Here is a 25,419-nt window from a genome sequence, read left to right as displayed (position 1 = left end):
ATCAGTAAGACATCTGGGATTGGAACTGGGTTTTTTGGACCCTATAGAACACACTCATCCATTAAATAAAATTTCTGTCAAGATGCTCAGAGCACTCAGGACCTGGCAAGTACAGAGGGGAGGAGGGCACAGGGAAGAGAGTCATGCTTTGCTTGGAGAGGCAGCTCTGACCCTCCTGTATCAGTATGGCCTGGCCTGGACTGGTGTCCCACCCTGCCCTAGCTTTTCTGTGATGAGAATCTCTAGTCAGCCAAGTGTTGAAAATGAACAAGGAGGATGGGCTCCCTCTTTGTGCTCATTTTGCACTTGGCTGGAAATTCCAATCTTGTTTAACATTCGACAAGCTGTTAGATCATAGGAGGAGAAAGACTTGTCAGTATCTCGGTTTGTTCTCTGCAAAATGAATACCATAGTCTTCTCTTTCTATGGGAACTTTGAAAAATTGCTGTTATCTGTATGTTCACAAGAGCATTTCTTCAAAGTGCATGGAAGCAAGGTGACCTTTTCTTGGACAGCCTTGCCCCTGCCTCCTTCAAACACTAGTTCATATGGAGGCTTCACCCACTCAAGCTCAGCAGGCCACCAAGTCTCATTTCCAGTGAATGTCATTTAAAAGCCCAAGCAAGCTGACTACAAACTTTTTAACATTTGCCTCTCATCTGGTCAGCAGAAATCCCTGTAACTTGTTAATAGTTCCACCCCCAACCTTTTTTTTTCTTTTTGTAGTGAAACCAGTTGAGGCCTTAAATCAGTACCATTCCTTCCATCTTGGGCCATCAGAGAAAACCATTTAGAGTTGTAGGAAGTCATCTGCTCCATCTTGCACTTCCTGCTGCAGGGCTAGGACCAGTGCCTGATAGAACATACCTGTAACAGGACAGTATGACATGCTGAACAGGTGGTCTCCTCAGGGACCACATAAACACCAGATCAGGGAGAGCAAGGATGAACTTTCAAAGAGAAGTGACCAGATAACTATCCCATAAAACAAATCTCTTTACAGCTGGAGTCAGGTTTCTCCATTTGTGCCATAGCATTAATTTCAGAGAAGCTCATGGCATTTGGAGTGGAAAATAAGGAAAATGTGTAGGATGCCTCAAAGAGGAACCACACGCTTGAAATGAATCCTTGAGATTTCTGCAAGGCACAGAAGGCCTGGCCATTCAGCTGTATAGAAACAAGACAGATGAGATGTTCTGCCTCCTCCTTCTAGAATCTTCTCCTGCCAGAGATCCTTCATTATATTAAAATAATTCCATGGAAAGTACTTGTTGTTGGCGATTCACACTTTATATTATTTGAAACCTCAGTTACAGATATGCTGAGAAGGACAGAAACTGAGGCCCACTGGTTCAAGCCCCTGATTTCACAGCTAATGAGAATGAAGAGGTGGCCTGCATTGCTAGTGGTCATGAGCTGGACAGAGGTTAATAGGCCTAGAATCAGGCTCAGGGCTCTTTCCGACATGGCCAGCTGCTGTCTTCCTTCTCTCAGTGGTATTTACAATGTTAGCCTTGTCTCAAATTGTGGAATAAAAATCATTTTTTACTCTTCTTAAAGGATTTTAAGTTGAGTATTAGAAAGGAGGAAGGAGAAGTTTTGAAATGTCTCTAAAATCAGCAGCTATTTATATCTAAATACAATTCTTCCTTGAAGGTTCATTGGGGGGAATTCTTTTGAAATTCTTTCGTTATTAGTTAGGCTTTGTCAAAATTTACCTCTGAAGAAACTATTATAATAACAACAGCCAAATTTGTACTTCTATAGCCAGCACTACTACCTATGTCCATGGATGTAAGATGAACGCTTTTTTTTTTTCCTGCTAAAAATTAACTTTCGGTTCCTCTTTGAGGGCATCTGTCTCTTAATTGACACATCTGGGACCCCTGTGTCCTTAGCACACTGTGGATGGTTTCTTTGTATTCCAGTGCCTCTGGAATCCTGCTTTTTTTTTTTTTTTTTTGAGAGTTTTGCTCTTGTTGCCCAGGCCAGAGTGCAATGGCACTATCTTGGCTCACTGCAGCCTCTGCCTCCTGGGCTCAAGAGATTCTCCTGCCTCAGCCTCCCAAGTAGCTGGTGTTACAGGCGCCCACTACCACACTCAGCTAATTTTTGTATTTTTAGTAGAGATGGGGTTTCACCATGTAGGCCAGGCTGGTTTTGAACTCCTGACCTCAAGTGATCCACCTGCCTCGGCCTCCCAAAGTGCTAGGATTACAGGCATGAGCCAGTGTGCCCAACCCCTGCTAGTTTTTATAACATTTTCTTCACTGAGAAAAACCTTATTCCTGCTCTTTTATACCTAAAGTGCCCTTTACCCTTTTATAATGCTCAGCTTCTAAGAGTCCCAAAATGAGTGGGTAGGTGATCTAAAGGATATTACATTCCTTGGGGGAATCACAGCTCTTGACAATGCTGGGAAACTCCTAACCTTGCTGTGAAGGAGGAAGTTACATCACGGAAGATTCCCTATGGAAGACAAAGCAGCTGCTCTTTCCAGAATTCAAATAAAGGGCCCCGCAGCCCTAGCACTCACCCATGTCTTTAACTTCCATTGGATGAGACAGGAGGCAGATGCTGCACTGCTGCTTCCTGACTTTGGGAAAGAGGAGGCTCGTAAAGGTCATTTTTGGCCTTCTTAAATTATCTGAGAACACACTGAAGGAGGTTGGATTGAACTGGTCCTCAGTCTGTCGGTGCATCATCCACCTGTCTAGCTCTAACATTCACACATCATAAGATCAACTCGTTCAAATACAGATTTAGGGACTTTTGGAAATGAAAGGAATCTGGAGTTCCTCTAACCCAAAGTGTGGTCTCTGGACCATCACCTGAGAACTTGTTGGAAATGCAAATTCTTAGGCCCCACCCCAGACCTACAGAATCAGAGACTCTAGGGATGGAGTCAGCAATCTACGCTTTAACAAGCCATCTAGCTGATTCTCATACACACTCAAGTTTAGGAAAGACTATTCTGAGTACTTAGAAATGAGGAATTTGGGTTGTATGATTGGTTCTTAAGCCACACTACACATCTGGGGGAGCTTTTAAAACAATACTGATGTGGAGGTTCCATGCCCAGAAACTCTCCTTTAGTTCATCCGAGGTAGGATCCTGGAACGTCAGCATTTCTTTTAAAAGCTGCCAGGTCCTCTATGCCTGAGAACCGCTGATCTAAGTTAATTCCTCATCTCTAGATGAAGAAACTGTAACCTGCAGAGGGTAAGTGATGTGCCTAAGGTTACCTGGGCAGTTAGTGTGGCAGAGTTGTGAGCAGACCCAGATCTCCTGACTCTCAGGTCACTTTAAGGCCTTTTTAGCTTCTTGTTCTGATAAATATTAAAACTCCAAAGGCTCCGTTTACAGTCTTTATTCCAGTCTCTGAGAATGGACATTATCCTATAAAAGGAGATCAGCAGAGCCTCTGGTTCATAATGATTTTGTTTTGGGTTAGCCCTGCTTTATTCTAATCTAGCTCTTATAATTGTGTTCCCAATGTCTTTTATGTGATGCAACTTCAATCTCATACCCCAGGCTCCACTGCTCTGCACCCCCAGGCCTCAATTTTGACTTGGCACTGTCTTCCATTACCCCATTTCCTCTGTGATTAGGGTCCCGCTTTGGTGTCCTGCATGTTTGGCTGGAAGACTAAAAATGGCAAAGTAGGCAACAGCCCTTGAATAAAATACATATTTAATGCATTTCCATTAAGAATGGGAAAAGCTGAGCTAGTGGATTTTAATGCTGACATCAGAGGTCTTATTAGAAAGTGAATTTGATGGTGAGAAATGGCAACGTGAATCTTGGAAGGTTTATTGTTATTTTTATACAAAGGACTTACTAAGGCTCTTATAGAGAAAACAAACAAAAGAATTTAGTGTTGTTTTTGATCCTTCTGGAGTGTGTGTGTGTGTGTGTGTGTGTGTGTGTGACTGTATGACTGTGTATGTGTCCACAGGTGGAATCACTTAGCATAGGTCTGCTGAGTTAAGAGGAAAAATGGTTCTGTAAAAATCAGCCCTATCTTGGACATTTGAAGGCACCTTCTGTATGGCTTGCATTTGACTTAGGCAGACTCATCTTAAAAGACTGTCTCAATAGTATTCACGTTTTATTTTTCAGGAGGCAGCACAGGCACTTCCCCAACCACCTCCAGCACTGGGACACCATCCCCTTCGGCTTCTTCTCATCTTTTATCTCCATCCTGTTCTCCTCCAACTTTTCATCTGGCCCCCAACACTTTCAATGTGGGCTGCCGAGAAAGCCAGCTGTGTAATCTAAACCTCTCTGATTATCCACCATGTGCCCGAAGCAACATGGCTGCCTTGCAGAGCTACCCAGGGCTGAGTGACAGTGGCTACAACAGGCTTCAGAGTGGCACCACTTCAGCCACTCAGCCCTCTGAAACCTTCATGCCTCAGAGGACTCCATCCCTGATCTCAGGAATACCAACTCCTCCCTCGTTGCCTGGCAACAGCAAGATGGAAGCCTACGGTGGCCAGCTGGGGTCCTTTCCCACTTCCCAGTTTCAGTATGTCATGCAGGCAGGCAATGCTGCCTCCAGCTCGTCATCACCACACATGTTCGGGGGCAGCCACATGCAGCAGAGCTCCTACAATGCCTTCTCCCTTCACAACCCTTACAACCTGTATGGATACAATTTCCCCACTTCCCCTAGGCTAGCTGCAAGCCCGGAAAAACTGAGCGCCTCTCAAAGCACTTTACTCTGTTCTTCTCCTTCCAACGGGGCCTTTGGAGAGAGGCAGTACCTGCCGTCAGGGATGGAGCACAGCATGCACATGATTAGCCCTTCACCCAATAACCAACAGGCAACCAACACTTGTGACGGCCGGCAGTATGGGGCAGTTTCAGGCTCCTCCTCCCAGATGTCCGTGCACATGGTTTAAAGGCCAGTCCAAACACCACGGAGCATTTGGCAATCAAGGCCCCAGAGTCTCCGTGGTCAGATCCTCCTCTTTGGGAGTCCAGTGTCTTTGAAAAACAGGAACCGTGTTTTTTTTTTTTTCTGGCGGAAGACATATACCCAAGAACAAGAGATACCTTTAAGCCAGTGAAGGATACTTGCGGTAGAATCATCCGCAACTCAGTGGCCATTCTTCTGCCTTCCCAGACCTTAGTTTTATAAAGCATTGTCTGTTCCAGAGTGGCCTTTGAAGAGACTGAATAATCACTTCGTCATAATGTTAAGGGAGATGCTAGTGTGTGGCAGCCATGAAAAGTTACACATACACACCCACATACAGACAGACCTACCTATACATACATGCACACACACTTACATATTCATACACAATTCATACACATGCAATCATACATGCACACTGACTCTGAACTGGGTGAACTCTGTGGAGGGAGGCCCAGAATGGGTGCTTTCACCAAGAATTTGTCTATATACAACTCTAGATGGAGTGGGCCAGCAGTAGCTGCCAGTCTTTCTCCCCTGCAGCTTCCTCTGCTTCTGGAATGAACCATGTATCCTGGAGACCCTCCCAATGGATGAGAGTGGAAAGACATCAGTACAACTGGACTTGGCTTCCGGAAAAAGATTGCTTTTGAACTTTGGCTCTCTTCACTTGTATGCTATCATTGATATTCCCAGTGGTGCCCGTGGAAAGAGGGAGAAAGAGAAGCTGAACAGGAGAAAGACAAACAGAAAGAATAGAGAACAGGAACGAGGTGGAGAGCAAGACTGACAGAGAAAGTGTGAGCAATGATGAGAATTTTAATTCACCAAGGAGACGTGTTTTTGGTTTGTCCCCCCAAACCCCGCCCGCCCCACTACAGGTTATGGAAAGAATCATGGCATTACTGAGGAGTAAACCTCTCTGGCACACTGAGCATGGTCAGGGCATTGGTCAGAGGGACAGAGCAAGGAATGCATCCTGAGCCCACAGCTTTGACCACTGTGATCCGGAAGAGAGGTGCACTACGTGGGAAGTGCTGATTCCACAGCATGCAGCCTGGTAGGGGAAGGAAAATAAAAGGGTGTGAAGAAGGAATAGTTTTATAATCTCGGAAGATGATACCAAGAGCAGAGGCAACAAATAGAGGCCTGGCCTCCAGGTGCCGGATCCAGACACCTGACCTAGAATGCCTGCCCGCTATCCCTGTGGCAGGAAATATCCCCTCATGTCCCAGGGAATTGCAGATGGGTCTTCTATACCCTTCTACCTGCCCTTAGATCTCCATTTTTATCAAATAGTACATTGCATTTTGAAGTTTTGGGTTTTGTCCTTCATCTTTCCCTTTCCCTTCAAATCTTTTAATGGTAAGAAAGCAAGTGAAGCTTGGTGCAAGCTAAAATTTTTAAATGGTGTGGAAATGCAAATAATACCAAGTAAAATAATACAGATATTATTAAAGTTTCTGGTTTTGAGGTGTTGTAGATAAATGTATTTATGTGCCTAGTGGGGAATCCAATATTATGAATATGAAAAAGGGGGCAATAAAAGGGTATGTAAAATATGTATGAAGAAAAAGTGTATAAAAATTTGCCCTTATGCACGGAACTCTGTTTCTAAGTGCCAAGCACAGAAAGCCGCTAAATAAAATCTTTGCAATTGTTTTCTGCATGTTTGTTCATACAGAAAAATCAAATAACAGCCTTGTGCATTTTCATCGTGCATTACAGTGAGTATAGAAGTTATATATATATTACTCTATGTGATTTTTATATAGACCCCATGAAGTGAATATTAGCATCCTTTTATAAGTAGTAACTGCATTCCAGAGAGATTGAATGAAATTTGTAGCATTATCCAGCCTGTCACAGAGGGAACGAGGACTTGAAACTAGATCTTCTGACTGTAATGGGATTTTTGCCTTCATATTAGCTGCAGAAACCTGTGTGAGGCTAATAGTAATTGTCATTGTTACTGTGTGCCACCTGATACTACACCATGTGTTTTACGTGATTATCTTATCCTCCCACAATTCTGTGAGATAGGTAACATTTGAATCCTCATTTTATAGATCCAGTAATGAGCTCATAAAATGTTAAATATTTGACCAAGTGGGGAGCTGGCAATCTGACCTTAGGGTCTGTGCAATTAGCACTGTCATTCAGCAGTACCACGAGGCACTTGGACAATCAGGAAAGAAGACATATCTTAAGGGATTGAGGTGAGAGTGCCTCTGAGGCTGGATTTTGCTTGGTATATTGAACAATAAGTATGTACTATCCTCCTTGAATGCATCACTGCAGCATGGGGAGAGTGGTTTTGAGTTGTCATGCACCAACTGACAACTTATAACAGACTAATAAAGAGGCTAGGACTATGCCATTTACAAGAACTTTCATATATTATCTCACTGGAGCCTCACAATAACCATGAAAGGTGGACAGGCCAGGAAGTATTGTTTTGCAAATGAAGAAGTAAAAGATAAACTTTGTGACCTGCCCATTCTTAAGTGGCTGGGAAGCAGCAGAGCCAGGACTTGAAACCTCTTGCTCTTGCCCCTACTCCAGACTGTTTCCTGGTGGACAGTTACACTGGTTGCTCACTGACCCATTTCATCAGGGTTTGATTTGGTGGGCTCAGGTTGCCAACCACCACAGCCATTCACTGGAAATGGAGGTTGGTTTGGGAGAGCAAAAACCTTATTCATTGCTCTGGTGTTATAAATAACTGCAGAGGGTGGCATGCTAGTTAATTCCATTAGCCATCAGATCATTGCCAAAATAGCTGGACAATGACTGACTGAGTACCTCCACGGATTGTAGGCTCTCTGGGAATGACATGCCTCAAAACTTAGAAAACCACTCCTATTTGGAAACCTTGCATCACCCCTTGGTTTCATAATGGTATAACAAAAACAACTACATGTGAAGCTTACGGTTATTATTATTACTTTTTAATTTAGCAGCATACCAAACATTGTTCACTGATCTAACACCCTTTGAGGTTTGGGGTAATAGATAATCACAGTATGCCAATCAGAAAACTTGACATAAAAATCTCCATATTTTCACCCAATAGTAAGAATAATAATTTCAATAATCATTTAGAATATTAAGTACAGAACATTTTTGTAATTTGGGTTAATTAGAACAATCCAAGTTAGTTACATCTGAATTATGGCATATGTTTCCATGTGTACCTGAAGAAGTAATAAAAATGTTTTTTAAAAGACAAACTGGATAAAGAATTGTGAAGAATATGCTCTACGCAATTCTCTTTCATGAAATAGTGAGCATTCATTGTAATTGGCATAATGATTACACAAAGGGGTGTTTACTAGAAGGATTATTCTTCTATAGTCTAAGGTGCTCCACAATTGCTCATTTTTCTGGGGAAAGGCTATCTTATTCATCTTTGCATCCTCAATAGCTAGGACAGTTCCTGATCTATTATAGAATCTCAATACATACTTATTGTTTAATTTGTTGACCAAAGCCTTTTTTTAAGGATAAGAAATGGTTGCATGGCTAAATAATATTATTTACTCCAAGTTAAAGCTACCTAAATTAACAAAGGTTTATTGTTCTTCATATAGTATTCTGTAATAGATTAGTGTAAATGTAAATAGTAGCTAGCAAGCATCCGTTATACATAAGGAAGAGTAAAAATCACACCATGGTTTCTTTCTTGAAAGGGCTAGCTTTTTAGGCAGCCATTCACAATGAGGTGCATGATATAAAAGGCTCTGGAAATTCAAAGAAGATGTTTAGGGTAAGAAGAGGTTAATTGTTTTCATTGGTGAGGCAGAACTTCTACTGAGCTTTTAAGGATGCTCAGAATTTTTATAGAAATAAGAAATGGTGGGTTAAGAACAAAATAAGATTTTAAAAGACACTACAATGAATAAACATTGGAGGAAAAATAATAGCATTTCATTTCAGGGAGCAATTTAGTAAAGATAGAGATATTCAGAACTTTCTTACAGCCTATAGATTAATATCTTTTTCTACGGAGTATTTTCTCATTAGTGGGAGTTTTGAGAGCTGAGATCCAAGAGCAGAGCTGTCTGGTTGACGTGATTCACTGCTTAGTACTTTGAGGATTTCAGAGAAGCTCTGTTGTACCAGTTTGCATTCAGTAAGCTAAAGGAGAGTTGTTTTCCCAAGGAAACCCAGCCAAAAAGATGCATTTCACAAAAGCTTTTTTGCTTATGATCATCAATTGGAGATTTGTTCCCCACACTTATGTCAAGGTTCATCAGATTCAATTCAATACATATTATATAATGCTGTTTGTTAAGCACTGCTCTGGGCACTGAGAACGTAGCAATGAACAACCAGACATGTTCTTGCCTTTAGGAGCTCATGGTCTAGTGAGAGACTGACATTGAATACACTAGCAAGTAAATGAATAATTTCAGATTGCATTGATGACTTTGAGGAAATTAAAAATAATAGAATGATAGAGAATGACTGGGCAATGAGAACGAAGGCTTATTTAGATATGATTTTCTAAGAGGGCTGCTCTCAGAGGGTGATGTTTGAGCTAGTACAAATATAGCCATTTTCTTAGAATTGGCTTACTGTAACTCGTGCTGAGGGCAGACATGTGTCACTGGAAGATGTGTTCAGCTGTTATTATATCAGCGTAGGCCAGGCATTTTTGTCTTTACAATAGCTTTGTATAGCATTGATACTAATTTTTTGAAGTCTTCTTGGGACTGGAGTAATTTAGAGACTCTTCAAAATATGAATCTATCTTCTACACAGCCCGAGTAAAATCATATTTTCATGACATTCTTAGAGGATGAGAGGCACCTTTCTAACTAACTTTGTAAAAGGTTAAAACTAATGATCAACCAACCAATTGATATCAATCAGACTAATGATGAACAATAATTAATAAGCAAAAATATTAAATATGGCTTGGTAGTCTATAATGATCTGAGACATTATTCTGTTCTAGAAGGGGATTTTACCCTGGTTGAAGAGTCAAGCTACGTGCATAAGAAACAATAAAACTATTAAATTGGTGGTAAAGACCATATATGCTGCAAAATTTCAGAAGAAAACTAATTTTTATTGAGTGTTTATTACATCTTACACATTATGCAAGGTAATATCCTGTAATCCTTGCAGCCATCCTGTAGGATTTATATTTCAATCCCTATTTTAGAGATAGGGAAACCAAAACTTACAGAAGTTAGTAATGTGCACAAAATCACAGAGCTTGCAAGTAACAAAGGCAGGACTCCAACCCAGGCCTTTCTACTGCTATATTTTTCCAAAAATGAGATTTATAGGGACTATAATAAAAAGTCGTGGGCTCGTGGAGAAAGTTGAACTTGAATCGTACTTCGAAGAATTCATGGAAGCTGCCTAAACCTAGGAGGAGGAAGGTGTCCCGGTGCGAGGTGGGGGCCAGCACAGTAAAGACACATGTTCTCTGTGTGGTATAATGAGCTATGGTAGTGGGATTGAAGCAGAGGATATTCATTTTCTTGAGTCAAATCTCATAAAGTTCTCCCTGCTGTTCCTGGCACCATGACCTCTGGGTTCCCTTTCCCTATGTGAGGTGTCCTTGCTCTGTAACTTGGGCAATTCAGGATTTCCTCCAGTGTCTCAGTGGGAACCTTCAACATGGAAAGTGTCAGTAAGGCCTGGGAGGTGATGAAGAAATCAAGCTGCATCCCTCCACCCGCCCCCAGCACCTCCACCCCACTCTACTCCCCCAGCCGGGGCCCCAGGGTTAGGCTCAACTGCCACACTCCCTGAGTCAGGCTTTGCACAGAGGCCCTTGCTTTTTCCAGCCAGGCACACAGTGCCACGTGGGATGCTGAAATGGGATCTTGCTGCTTGAGGCCGAGAAAACATTCATCATGTTTTCCTTCTTAGCTCATTTTACTGCTCATAGCACTCATCTTTTATGGGCCAGCCTAACGGCATTTCCCACTTCAGATGCTTCCTACTCACAGTTTCTGCTTTTATTACACTTTACTGCAGGCTCTGCAGAGGCACAGAAAACCAAAGGGGTTTTGAGTCATTTTTAGTATTTTCACCTAGTGAAGCCAAAGTGGACAAAGGGGGCTATCAAAGGATTGCCAAGTCAACCTCTGTCAGCTCTCATTCTCAGGGAAGCTTTTGAACTCCACGAAGAAGATTCTTGGAGTTCTCCTCATCTTGCCCACACCATGCATCCTTCCTCTACACATGGGCAGGTAGAGCCTCTCTTAGGCTGTCTCTAGATGAGGTAACAGATAAATCTCCAAATCTTAACATAATAATGTTCATTTCTCACTCATCTCACAACTCAACATGGAATTTCTCATTGAGTGGCTCTTCTCCAAGCAATGATTTAGGAAAACAATCTTCTTCCATTTAATGGCTCCAATATCTTCAGCACTTAGCTCAGTACCTCTCCATTCAGCTAAACGATGAGGTGAAAGAATAAAAACTTGTACATGGGAGATATTCATAAGCCCAGTCTTGTATTGATGCATGACTTCCTCTCTATTCTAATGGTTAGAACTCCAGTGACCACACCTAACTGCAAAGGAAACTGGGCAGTATAGTCTAGCTGAGTGCATAGGAAAAAGAGGAAACAGATTTGTTAGGCGTTAGGGAGCTTCTGCCAGCCCCTGAGCCAACCTAGCCTGAGCCAATCTCAATCTGCTTTTCCTATAAACCCAGCAGTCAAAGATAAGGCTAATTTCTAGTCCCAGCTTCTCAGATGCTTTGCAAAGCAATCTGGAACAGTTAACTTTGCCCCACTGGGGTTCAGTTCATCTGTGAGATATATCTTTTAGTAGGATTCCTTCCCGTTCTCCTAAAAGATCTTGAGGATTTATAAAATGCTGAGTAAGCTTTTCTCAAGTGATAAGTATAAAACAAGAAACATTTATCAAGTGCTTATTCATGCCAGCTTAAGTGCTTTAGTTAGTACCATGTCTTATTTAATTCCCAACGACTTTATGAAGCTGACAGTATTATTATTATACCCACATTATAGGTGAGAGAAAAATGCAGAAAGACTAAGAATCTTGCCAAAGGTCACACTCAGGCAATCTGAGGTTAGAACCATTAATATTTGATAAGGCAGACTTTTAGAAAATATTTCTTTTCCTGGGCAAAATTCTGAGAATGCTACACAAGCCATGTTCCCTGGCTTAAATAAGCTTGTAATATAACAGGAATCACCTCTTGTTTGGTTTCATTCAGAAAGAGCTCAAGTATGACTTGCATATGGAAGTCATCTCTAGAGTGTCAGGATCACACTCCACTCAGCCTGTAGTTTTTGCACGTCTTTGCATAATACTTCCTACCTCAAGGCAGGAGTGTGGAAGGCCTGAACATGTAATGTTATTTGCAGTCCCCAAAGATTCAGTCTGTTTGGAAACTATATTCATACATGGCTTCTAGACTAAGCTTCTGGAATTAGGCTTTGTCTAACTCTGTGACAATGCTCAGGCCTTCGACCTAAGGGTGTTGCTGGTGGTGCTCCTCAGAAAGGAAGCTCACAGGGTGAGGCACCCTCTACAACAACAACTATCTTGGGTCCCATCACTAATTATTCTTCACAGAGAAAAACTAACTATCCCTTCATCCAGAATGGTGCCCAGAACAAATAGGCAAAATGCCACTGGTTCCATTTTCCATTTCCAGAGTGTGCTGGTCTCAGGAGGGTTTTTGCTTCATCAACAGAGCCTTTTTTCTGTATTCTTGTTTTGTCTCTTTGCAACATGGGCTTACATACATCTTCTCATTAAAGCTCTCCAAATCTTACCCTGACAAGGGCTCATTGTTCTCAACCATGGCAACAGAAAGACTTTTTTTTAACTGTTAAGAATTAGAGAAGAGTAAGGCCCTAGTAAAATAATCAGGGCAAAAGCCAAAGGATCCAGAGTTGGAAAAATCTCAGTTTTCTGGTCAAAACTCTGGTATACAAAAATTCCCCAGACTTAGTCTCTCAGGGACATCTTTACCATGTAGCTTAACAGAGAAAACTGGAGATGCTGAGATTGGTAAAGATTATCTCTTGGGCTCCCAGTCTATATCTGAGACAAAGGCATGTTTGCGTTTCAGCGGAGGGTGGGAAGACGATAGATAAAAGTTGAAACAGAGGTTGAGGGGTACATACGTCTTATCAGGCAGTTTAGTTTGGTAATGTCCATGAAACCTTATACAGACTTTTGGGAAGATTTAAGGAAGATAATACTGAAGGATACTGACGTATAGACAAAAGTAAAGGCCAATCTAGGTGGCCGCCAAATTCCTTGTCTCCTACAAGGTGAAAGCATGGGGAAGTCAGTCATTCTTTCAACACCTCCCCTCCAACAAAGGCATGGTAAATAAAGTTACCCTTTGAGAGTTAAACTAATTAGCCTTTTTGCAGTGACAATTCTAGTGGGCCATATGTCCTTCTGTCTGAGTGTCAACACAAGTCATACTTAATATTTCATCACACTAATATTGGCAACAGAAAGAGTTCTGGAATAGAATTAATTCACAGGCCTGGAAATAATTTTTACCTTAACCCATTCAACTAAACCTTCAACAATGGCTCACCAATATGTACTGAATGTATATTTTCTGCAGGACATAGTGCTAAGTGTTGGTAATATACAGATAAGTGAGAGCTAGTCCATCCAACTTAGGAGCTCTAATGTGTCTATTGTGGTGACAGACCAAAAATAGAAACAATTACTGTAGTGAGGAAATGCCAAAATAGAGGTAAATATGGATACTATGGGAGCAGTTGGGTCAGCCTAAAGTTCAGGGGAGGCTTTCTGGAGATGACGATGAGTAGTTGAAAGTGAGACTGCTTAACACAGACAGAGGATAAGCTGACAATTATAAGTGATTATAATTAGGGTGGCCTGTCATAATGCTCCAAGGAAATGCAGAAGCCCACTGCCACGTGATGCAGTATGCCTATGGATTTCTGGAAATTTTATATAAGAGGAAATGGCTCTGGGGTGGTATGAAATAACAACACATGGTCTAAGATTTAGAGTCTAAGGGACTAAGCACCATTAGACATGTGGAAGCTCACTTTTATAAGAAGTGCTGTGCAGCTCAAGGGGCTACGCAAATCAGAACAATAGATATACGTAGGGCATTCATCATCTTGCCATATCCTTATATCCATACTTATCCCAGAAAAGACTGCAGGAGCCTGAGCAGAGCTTCAATGTCCTTTGAATATTTGGAGATCAATAGCATGTATGACTACGTCATCTTCACATCGGGAACATGATGATGTGAATGTGTGCAGACACTTAACCCACCACAGAAAAGCCAAGCACAGAGTGAAAAGGTCACTGGTGGGAAGGTGTGAGATGTGTGGGGAAAGCCAAATCACAGAAGAGTTACCCATGAAGGGGCCAAGTCAAGCAAGATTCAACAGGGGCCGTCTTGCCCGTTCAGGAATTTTATAAGCCCACACTCAAGGGTGCTAGTGGGACCCAGAGATCCAAAATTATGGGTTATTTAACTTGGCCTTCAGCATGACTAGCTCTTTTGTGACTTGGCTGTTCTTGGGGATGTCACACCTTGATTCTATTGGGCTTTACTGAAGAATTTTTTTAGGTGCATTTTATGCTTTCAATGGCACTGTCCTTTCTGTTTAGAGAAAAAAATAAAGAAGAATCAGCAGTAGGGGATATATATTTATTTCAGCTCACTATCTCAGGGAAAACTTTGCTTTGAAAAGAGTTGCACTACAAGAACACAGTCACAATGGGACCTGCTATTGTAAACAAAACATCATTTTTCTCCTACTGCATTAAGCAGTAGACCCTGATTAGAACTAGGTGACATTAAGATGGAAGTGAGAAGATGGGAGAGTAACCCTTAGATTTAAATGAGCATCTATTTTTGGCTTTAGCACTCCTAAATGCCCACCACAAAAAAATCAGTGGTTTAAAGTCTAAGTTCTGTCATCTGTCCAAGACAGCACAGATTTCTTATGCTTGGACAGGATGGAGTGCTGCTGTGATGAGAGGAGATCAAGAAACTGACCTGAAGACAAGATTAAAAAATCTGGAACAATGAGAAATGAGCAGAGACTCCTGTAAGGCCTAATGGCAGCAACTCTCCAGGAGTCTGGTCTTCTAACTCTGTTTTATAGGTCAGGAGATGACAGAATGAAATACATTCTTATTTGATTTCCATTGACTCCCCCTCTGGAAACCGAGATTTTATTGGCATATTTTGCTTCTAAAGAAGCTACAATCTTTGGGATAAATTCAGTGGTTTTTCTGCTGTACCCTGGAAGGCAAAACACAGAGAAAGAGCCCTAGACCTAGCTTTTTTAAAAAAAAGTCCTGGATTTTAGCCTTTGGTTCCATTATTTATTAGCTATAAGATAGACTTCAATACCTCATAGACTATTAAAGATAATGTTAAAATAATGCAAACAAAAACCCTAATCTCATTGAGGGCCCTATAATAGATACTTGATAAATGCTAGTTCTGCTGGTGTTTGCCTATCTTCTGGACAGAAAACAACATGTCAGCCCAAGCTATTTAAAGAAAGACATGATTAGATGAGCATGACTGCCTATTCCATTAATGCCAGTCTGCAGAAACATTGAACCAGTGAGAATTTTGCTTAGGTCAGATTGCAATTGATGAGAGCAACTTCCTGGTAAAGTGGGGCACTGAGGAATGCTATATGGATGTTTCACTGGGTCATTCATAATGATAAGCATGGCATGGATGGGCTGAAAGAGTAGTAGATTCAAGTCCCAGCTCTGCCACTAATCACCAGTTATGACAGCCTTCAGGACTTTCTGGGCTTCAGTTTCCTGTCTTTAAAATAGAAGTGTCAAAAGAGAGGATTTCTAAGTTCTTTGCCATTGCTAATGCTCCATGAAAGATAGCCGGGTCTTGTCCATGATTTTTGGTCAATCTTTGGAGTAGATTCTGTTTAAAGAAATAAATAAGAAAGATGAGTAATAATAAGCTGACAAATCTCATTTGAATAGAAAATTAAACTAGAAAACTTGGGTACATCATCTCTGCCCAGGCACTTGTAAGTGCTTCTTAATACTTAGTTTTTATTGAAATATATTTTCTCTTCATAGCCATGGCACTCTGAGAAACAGAAAACCTGAAAGAAGACACTTACCCATCAGCATTCGGTAGAGAAACTCCTGGATTTGGAATCACAGTAGAGTTCTCTCACTTGCTGGCATCAGTTTCTCTGCATGTCACCTTCCTTCATCTATAAAATAATGACAGTTGTTTTTTACTTATGAAAAAGAAAGGACTGCTAGAATTTGAAAAATATTTGTAAACTATCCATACATATAGGCTCCTCTACTGGATTATGATGCTTAAGGACAGAAGTTTTTTCTTTTATGTTTTTGGTGGCATAGAGTACAGTTGTGGGGTCACAGTAGGTGCTAAGTTAATGAGCTAATGAATTAATGAGTTGATCTGATAAGGACTAAATATTTTCTTTATATATTCACTTTTAAAATTTACAAAATGACTTCTTGCTTGTTGTAACAAAACGAAATGCCAAAGTATATTCAACAAAAATAAAAACTTTCCCCAGATGTACTATTGTTAATGGTTTGGTATGTAGCTTTCCAGATTTTTTTCTCTAAACCTATTCAACCTATGTGCTCACCTATATGTTTACTCTGACACATATATTCACATAGATTTTTATTTCCTTCCTTTTTTTCTTTATTTGCTTTAACCAAAAAGGAATAATACCATACATATTATTCTATACATAGCTTTTGAAAAATTCACTTATCCCATAGCTGGCTGCCTATGATTACATATTATTGATGTGCCATAATTTTTTTTTTTTTTTGAGACAGAGTCTCACTCTGCCACCCAGGCTGGAGTGCAGTGGTACGATCTCGGCTCACTGCAAGCTCCGCCTCCTGGGTTCACACCATTCTCCTGCCTCAGCCTCCCAAGTAGCTGGAACTACAGGCACCCGCCACCACGCCTGGTTAATTTTTTATATTTTTAGTAGAAACGGGGTTTCACCATGTTAGCCAGGATGGTCTCGATCTCCTGACCTCGTGATCTACCCGCCTCAGCCTCCCAAAGTGTTGGGATTACAGGCATTAACCACTGCGCCCGGCTTATGTGCCATAATTTTTATGCAGTTCACTGCAGATAGTCATTTAGTTTGCTCTTATTTATTTATCTATTTATTTACTTATTTATTGCCAGTATAAATAATGATGAAATAGGCCCAGGTGGTGGCTCATGCCTGTAATCCCAGCACTTAGGGAGGCAGAGGGGAGAGGATAGCTTAAGTCCAGGAGTTTGAGACCTGCTTGGGCAACATAGTGAGGGCTTGTTCTCCACAAAAAGAAAAAAAAGCCAAAAAATGATGAAATAAAATTTTAAAATATATTTTGACTATCTATAGGCATTAAATTTTAACTAACCCTAGCTCTAGCTCCCTGTGGATCAAGTCTGCAGGAAAATTATGCAGGATTCCAAAGATAGACTTTGCTCTTAGCGGCTTATCAAGGCTTCCTCAGCTCTCTCATAATCCCAAAATGAGCAAGGCTTACTCAACAGCTGCTTCCAGCCCTGGTTTCCCCAAATGGATCATCTTGTGGGCTTCAGCAGACTTGAGAGCGAACACGTTGGATGCTGGCCCCAATAACCTCCTCGTCTTTTCCACAAATGTCCAGGGCAGGGGTGGGGTTCTCCTTGCCTCTAACCATACATAGGCAATTTTAGCAACAGCTTCTCTGGCATCTGTTTTACCGGGTTCTTAACCTCAGGAGCATTAGTAATTGATACCATAAATAATATCACCGGTGAGTGGCTGGAATCTTGGGATGGGCTGAGAATTTGACCTGGAGGTTCTGGGGGATCTTACAAGAGTAGTCTTGTGGTAAACTAATATCTGTGGCAAATAAAAGGGTGACTCTAGCACATAGCTGAGTGGACACGCAGGTTTCCCAGCCTGGAGGTGCTCCATAAATAAGATAATGTTTCCTGACCTATCTCTGGGATTATTTGTAGTCATGGTAACAGCATGTGGTAGCTACAAGTCTGTTCTGTGACTAGGGGAGTGGGGCTTCAGACTTCAGGCTGCAAGCCAGAGGTTGCCAACAGGTGGTATGTTGTTAGTAAGTATGTAAGTGCTAGATATTGAAAAAATAACTTGATGCCATTTAAAAATTGAGAAATTTTACATAAAAGTCTGGATTTCCGGTATCTCTTGGGACAAATGCAAAGGAAGATTTGGTAATTTTGAGGTCACAGTTTTATGTGGGTGCCAAGTAGGGCTGCCCTCTTGAAAGTGTCATCAGTTATCCAATTCGACAGTCGTCATGTAACCTGCTCCACTGGCATTCGAGTTTGCAACTTTTGGCTTGGATGTAATGATATTTACAACTCAAAAATTATGTTGCTGCTTATTGCTAAGTGGAAGAGGTAACCACTCACATGATGTAAATTTAGTGGCAAACTTCAGAGTTCTCAATCCTCAATTATTTCTTCTTTTATTTACCAGAAGACAAAAATGCCAACATTAAAATTGATTTGACGATAAGTAATAGCTGACATCTGTCCTAGCAGAATTGTTATCCCCATGCTACAGATAAATAAACTGAGGCCCAGAGAGGTTAAGTACATTGCCCAAGTTCACCGAGGTGTAAGTGGTAGAGTCAGTACCAGACAGCATCTCTCCAGAAATTGTACTTGGAATCAATGGATCTCATTTCTTCAGTTCCTTCCAAAGATGAAAAATGCCTCCAGGTAGAGGGAAACTTAGAGTGTTTGTCAGCTGAGGCTAAAGGGTAGTTAGTTGACAGCTGTGTCTTCAGCTTACGGGTATCCTAGGGCATAGAATGCCCTGATGGAGAGTGGGCAGGGCACTGAGAAGAATCTCCTAGTTAAAGATCACGACTGCACAGAGGGCATGGGAAGGTCCCTGATGTTCAGGAGAATGGAATTCAAAGAACAGTGCTGATAGAAAAAAGATAACCTTAGGATAAAGAGCAAAATGCGCATCCTGAGGACTCAGGGAAATCAAGGCTCACCAACAAGACCAAGGGGATTTTAGGCTACATGTGGAGGGTGAGGATGGAGTCAAAATAATTATGTAGAATAAGTTGAAGCTTATGAAAAAATAAGAAAGTTTCTTTTGCTAGAATATGCTCAGTCACTTGGAGGAGTGCCTATAATGTATGACAGAGGAGAGGGGAGAAGCAAAGTAGCCTCAGTTTCTGACAAATCCCCACTTCCTTCAACAAGAAGTGTCTCAATACTGGAAAGTGTAGAACAGCATAAATGAACAGGAATTGAAAACCCCAATAGGCAAGAAGAGAGTATAAGAGCCCTAGAAAAAAGGGAGGTGTGACTCAGTGGAGAGAATCTGCATTTGGGATTTAGAAAGACCTGGTTGATTCCAGACTCAGCCTGACTCTAGATGTAAAACCTTTGTCAACTTTTTTTTCTGTGAACCTGTTTTCCCAGCATTGTGGTTAGGATTAAATGTGCTACATGTATTAAATACCTGGTACATAGCAGACCCTCAGCACAAAGCTGGGTGGACATGGAGGCTTTCCAGATTGGAGATGCTCCATAAAGGAGATATAGTTTCCCAACCTGTTGCTGGGATGATTTGCAGTCATGGTTACAGTATTTTGTAGCTGCAAGTGCTTTCTGTGCCTCAGGGAGTGGGGCTCCAGATTTCGTTAAGCTCAATTCTTCCCAGATGAATCTAAATATGTGGGCACTAGAGAAATGTATAGATGAGATGAGGAAATGGTTGGTAATTATTAAGAACATGGATATTGAGAGAAGTCCTGGAAGAATTGGAGAAGGGCAAACATCATTATTTTGAAAGAGAAGTTGGGAGGAAGAAATTTTAAATGCTATAGACTTGATGTGAAACCCAGGAAATATTCTGAAATGTATTAGTAAGCAGATGACTTGAGAGTACTTGGAAAAGACAGCAGTGATGTCAAGGAGTTAGCCCAGGATCATTAAGAAACAATTATTTCAAGCAAATACCATTTTATCTTTATGTCAGAGTACTGAGCTAATTGGTAAGGAGAATGCTATCACATAGCAAATCATACTATGGATGGGACATTTGACAAAAATTTTAAGATATTTTGGGGACAAAATGGTGAGTCATGGACCGAATGACAATGCAGTCCAAGCTTGTAGAACTGAAATACTGTTAATGAGCTGACCACTCTAAATTCTTGAGGGAGCCCCCAGAGCTACACTACAGTGGATTTTGTACTTAGCCTTATCTTCACCAAAATCTTTGTTAGCAATTTAGGAGAAATAGATTGCATATCAGAAAAATTTGTAACATATTATCACTGAGAGAAGAAAATAAGACACTGAACAAGGGGATCAAGATGAAAAAATATGTTAACAGTCTTCAAAATGCGTCAGTAATTAAAATTAGCGAACTTAACAGAGGTGTGTATTTATTTTTACTTTTGAATTCCAAAATGTTTAGAATGTACAGAAAAAGGGGAGAACTATGTTGAAAAAGCACAAGTGAAAATAAATCTGTTTTTCTCTTTCTTTGTGGAGTTATTGACTGGAATTTCAATACAAGTCAAAGTATGTTGTGATTCTTAAAATAGCGGGTTCAATTCTAGGCTGAAGTGACTAGATTAAGTAAGAGAATACAGTAGACTCCCATCAGACTATGTGTATGGTAGTGGCAATAGTAGCAGTGGTGACAGAGGTGCTGTTAGTGGTAATGGTAGCTAATATTTATTGAGCATTTCTCTACCTGACACGGTTTTTCCACAGAAGTATTAGCTTAATATACATAGCAGCATTAGACTAAGGGCTGAAAGAACTTTAAAATCTCAGTGACTTAATATAGTAAAATTTTATTCTTGCCCCTGTTGCATACCATGGGTCAAGGGAGAGATGGGGGTGAAGAAATGCAGTCATGCGGAGACTCAAGTTTTTTTAATTTTGTAGCTCCACCCTCCTGTAAGTCCTTGGAGCTGTTTCCATTCAGTAGGCAGATGAAGAAAGAGAGGGAGGATCACACACAAAAAAGATGGACTAAACCAATTAGTGGGGAAAAAATAAGAATATGTGGAAATTTGCTTTTAACCTTCTTGCATGAAAAGCAACAACCATTTACTCCATGTAAAAGCACTGATTTATTTGCCAGAAAAGCACACACACAATGTCAGACTTAGTCTGAATGTGGTATATATCCTTAGGCCCACCTTCCCTTCCTGGAAGTCAGTCATATGGTCTCTTCTAACTACAAGGGAGGCTGGAACGTGGACTCCAGGGTGCCCAAGAGGATGAGCAGAGCACAGATGCTGGTAAAAACAAACTGTTTTTACCAGGCATAAATGAACAGGAATTGGTGCTATTTCTTTTAATGTTCAACATACACCTATGAGGTAGAAAATACTACTAGCCCCATTTTGAAGAAGGAAAAAAACAGATTCAATGGTGGCACAGTCCAGAGCTGTGTATTATACTTAAAGAAAAATAATGGCAAGTAACATATTTCAAAGCAATGGGATCTTTATAGGTATTTCATGGGATCTCTATACATGAAATAGGATCTTCATAGTAAGTTTGAGGGAACTGTTTATATATAACCTGGAAAGGATAAGATGACATGGATGCTATGATAAATATCTTTCAAATGGTTGATGAGTTTATTTCAACTTGACTTGAAATTATTTTCTAGAAGCTAGGGGCATTCTATTAACAGCCATGATTCCTGGCATTGGTAAGAACTCTTTGAACCAATCTAGATGCCCATCAATAGTGAACTGGATAAAACCCAGAAATATGGTACATATACACTATGGAATACTATGCAACTATTAAAAAATGAGATCATGTCCTTTGAAGCAATGTGCATGGAACTGGAGGCCATTATCCTGAGTGAATTAATGCAGGAACAGAAAACCAAATACGGTATATTCTCACTTATTAGTGGGGACTAAACATTGAGTACACATGGACACTGGGACACATTTGAGGGTGTCGGGTTAGGGGAGCAAGAGAATTGAAAAACTACCTATTGGGTATTATGCTGATTACTTGGGTGACAAAATTATCTGTACACCAAACCCCATGAGACACAATTTACCCATGTAACAAACTTGCACATAAATCCCTTGATGTTAAATACAAATTTGAAGGAAAAAAAATGTTCCTATGCAGGCAAAAGGAGTACCTCTTATGGATATTGTTGAAGGAACTCCCAAATTGGGTAGAAGCATCTGTTCTATGATTTTGTGGGATAAAAAGACACTATCTGTACTTTAAACTTTTGCCATGGGGCTCTACTTTCTTACTTGGCATTATGGCTGGAAACAGTCTTCTACAAATTTACCATTTGAACACAGTAAAATTTCTTTAATTTAGATGTACTGGGCAGGGTGTGTAAGTGTGAAGTTGTGGGGGTGGTGGTAAAGAGGAAGTAGGATATAAACAAGCTGGTCTGAATTAGGTATTAAGAATGAATAAAATACTATTAAAAATAAATTTAGTTTTATTCTATTATTTTGAACTGGATTAATATCACCTCCTTTTTGGATCTATTTTTAGTGACTAATCCTGATATTTTGTATGTGCTTTTCTGGCAAATAAATCAGTGCTTTTAAATGGGGTAAATGGTTGTCGTTTTTCATTCAAGAAGGTTACAAGCAAATTTCCACATATTCTTATTTTTTTCTCACTAATTGGTTTAGTCCATCTTTCTTAATATTGTATTACAAATGCAAACTAAATTTCAGACCCTATTCTAAGGATTAGAAACTAAATTAGGGACATTTGAATGAATGAGAAACATATACATCATTTTGTTCCTTAAGGCAAATCTTTGAGGAGTTTCTACTAATACCTCACTTACGTGAAAACAACATAGTAAAATTTAATTTAATTTTAAAACACTCCTTTATTTAGATAAATTTTTATTAGACTGGAATTCTTATTCCCTTCTTCCTTCCCCTTCCTCTCTGCCCACCATCTGCTTGCTCTTAAGTTTGTGTTTTTTTTTGTACTTGATTAAGTTTGTTGTTTTTTTCTTAATTCTTCATTAAGTTTGTGTGATTTTTTTTTTAAAAAAAGCTCTCACCCACAAATGTTGGCAGTAGTTAGGTATCCTGGGCTCTAGAGCCCTAAGAGAGCTTGAGAGGAAGTGGATGGAGCTGGAAGGAGGGGCGGGGCATGGAGCTGCTAGAATAACAATTTGCTGAACTGACTAACATTTTCTATGATTCAAATGATGGACTTTACTGGTGTTGTGTAGACTCAGTCCTACCGGAGGAGGGCGGAAGGCGTGGGCAGGAGTTCCAGCTCTCCCTTCCATGAGCTATGAAACCTTAGGCGAGTGGTTTAAATGTTCCAGAACTCGGTTTCCACATTTAAAACATGAGTATAATAAGATGACCTGCCCTATCTTCATCCACTTTTCAGAGTAATGTGTCAATATTGCAATGGATGTGAAAGTGCTCTTTTTCCCTCACCTCCACCTCTCTTTTTCTTTCTTTCTTTTTTTTTTTAATTTAAAAATTACTTCAGAGACCACAACAGCCAAAAGATACCTAACTTTTGGGCAATTTTCTCAGAATCACCCTTAACGTTTTACAGGATGGGGGTTGTGGAAAGGGCTGATTGAATGAGTCTCCTCTCCGGGGCTCCAAAAACCCAGTAGAGCTGATTTGCGCCGCGAAAGAAGCATTCTGGGGGAAAAGCTTCACTTCCTCAAAGAGACAGGACAGAGGCATCTTCAGCAGACAACATTGTTCTGCTTTTGGGGGAAACAATGGCTGAAGAACAACTTCACACAGGAAGAAGTTGGGATAATTGAATTCCTTGCGGGTAAGAGTCAAGCGTGGATCTGGTTTTGTTATTAACTCCATGTGAAGTTCCATGTGGTGGTCATGAAAATGCACCCTAAGGACTTGCGAATACAGGGAAAATGACCAAGGGCCTAGATACTGCTCCTGAAATCTCCTTCACGCCAAGGCCACACCTCCCATGTGTGCTGCAGCCAAGGGTGAGCACGGCTGGGATTCTGAGGCAGGACCATTCCTGGGAGATGTAGGGGCTGGGAGCTGACTCTGGCTGGCTCAAAGAGGCCCCAACAGCCTCCTCGAATCTTTTTCTTAGATGGCACAGCAGTCTAGGGCTCTTCCACCCAACCGTCTCATTCTCTTCTTCACTCCGGGTCAGACTTGCTTCCTGGTCTGAGTCTCCCATCTTTCTCCCTTTTCTCTCACAGAGCCGTTTCCTCTAATAAAATCTTTGCACATTTAATCCCAACTTGACTTCTGCTTTTTATAGGATCCAGAATAACACAATTGGCAGATTGTCTAAATGGCTCAGCTTTACCTTTTATATCTTGCAAATTGGGAGAAATGGGGGACAGAAAGAGAAGCTAGAAGAGCAAAGGGGAACCGAGGTTTATTCAGTTACGTCTCCATGACAGAAGGAGACATACACGATTTCACATAATTATCTCACCAATTTAAACGTTCTAGGTAGTTGTGCTGTCTTACAGAAGAGGAAGCCCGTGTTCAGAGAAATTAAATAACTAGCTCAAGTTCACATAACTAATCATCGCAGAACCTGGATTGGAACCCAGATTTCTTCTAACTTCATGATTTTGTCTTTTCTTCCACTTTCTCTCCTTTTCTGGATGCTTTATTGTGAGGATCCAGATGAGATAACAAGTGTGAATGCCTTTGAAAACGTAAAAAAAAAGTGTTACTCTGAAGCCAGAGGTATATTTTTATTGGTTGCAGTCAGGATCACTACATCTTATGCAGGATAGTGCAAAGTGAAAATGTGGGTCTCCTTGTTCAAATTTATTGAGCATTTCAAGATGACAATGGCAGAGCATTAAACGATGGGACTTCCTGAGTGTGAAACTCATGAACCTAGCCCTGGTAACAGAATCGTCAATATGGGGCAATCAAATTGAGCTTGTGGGACGTTTTCTAGAAGAATAAATTCTAAAACTTGATAGTTCCGAGAGGTAATGTAGAAAAGAAAGCCCTAGCTTTCAGAGGCTCTCAATGCAGTAGAAATGACCTCTGGCTATCTTTTGAAGTCATCTTGCATATTAAACAAAAACAGAGACTTCTGGGCCCAAGAGATCCAATAATGTTTATGGGAAAACAAGGGGCAAAGGGCAGGATGTGCCTGTAGCAGTTCCCTCCCAGGTCCTGTGTTTCTGGTGCTGGATGCCTAGGCTTCATCTAAAGACGTTAAGGGGTTTACCTCATGGAAAAGTACAGGCCCTGCTGCCTTTTCTGTCCAGCAGTATAAAGCCATACTTACTAAATTAGTTATGGGCTCAGTTTTTGGGGCAGCCTGCTCTCTTGAGGAGTGCTGCTGTCTTCAAGTATGGGGCAAACATTCATCATGGGCCACCAGAAGCCCATACTCACTTCACTTAACCAGATGAAGCCTGTGGAGGCTTCAGATCCAAATTGCCTCTTTAAGGGTGCCAGACAAAAAAAACCCATGTGATTCCTCCTGTG

The 25,419-nt window shown here is 40.8% G+C and overlaps 1 protein-coding gene across 6 annotated transcripts in view; it reads left to right on the top strand.

Annotated features, from left to right (window-relative positions):
- TBX15 (T-box transcription factor 15) overlaps window positions 1–6,586 on the top strand; it is a 118,294-nt gene extending 111,708 nt beyond the window's left edge. For all 6 annotated transcript variants that reach the window (XM_063599367.1, XM_003806294.8, XM_055114442.2 and 3 more), the window contains one exon: window positions 4,123–6,586. In XM_063599367.1, the coding sequence (XP_063455437.1) occupies window positions 4,123–4,907 (785 nt within the window). In that variant the 3' untranslated portion in view covers window positions 4,908–6,586. The remainder of the gene's footprint in view (window positions 1–4,122) is intronic.
- The last annotated feature ends 18,833 nt before the right edge of the window (window positions 6,587–25,419 follow it).

Source organism: Pan paniscus, chromosome 1 (assembly GCF_029289425.2).
Source record: "Pan paniscus chromosome 1, NHGRI_mPanPan1-v2.0_pri, whole genome shotgun sequence".
NCBI lineage: Eukaryota > Metazoa > Chordata > Mammalia > Primates > Hominidae > Pan > Pan paniscus.
Note: the sequence above shows the minus strand (reverse complement) of the source record. Positions and strands in the feature narration are given on the sequence as shown.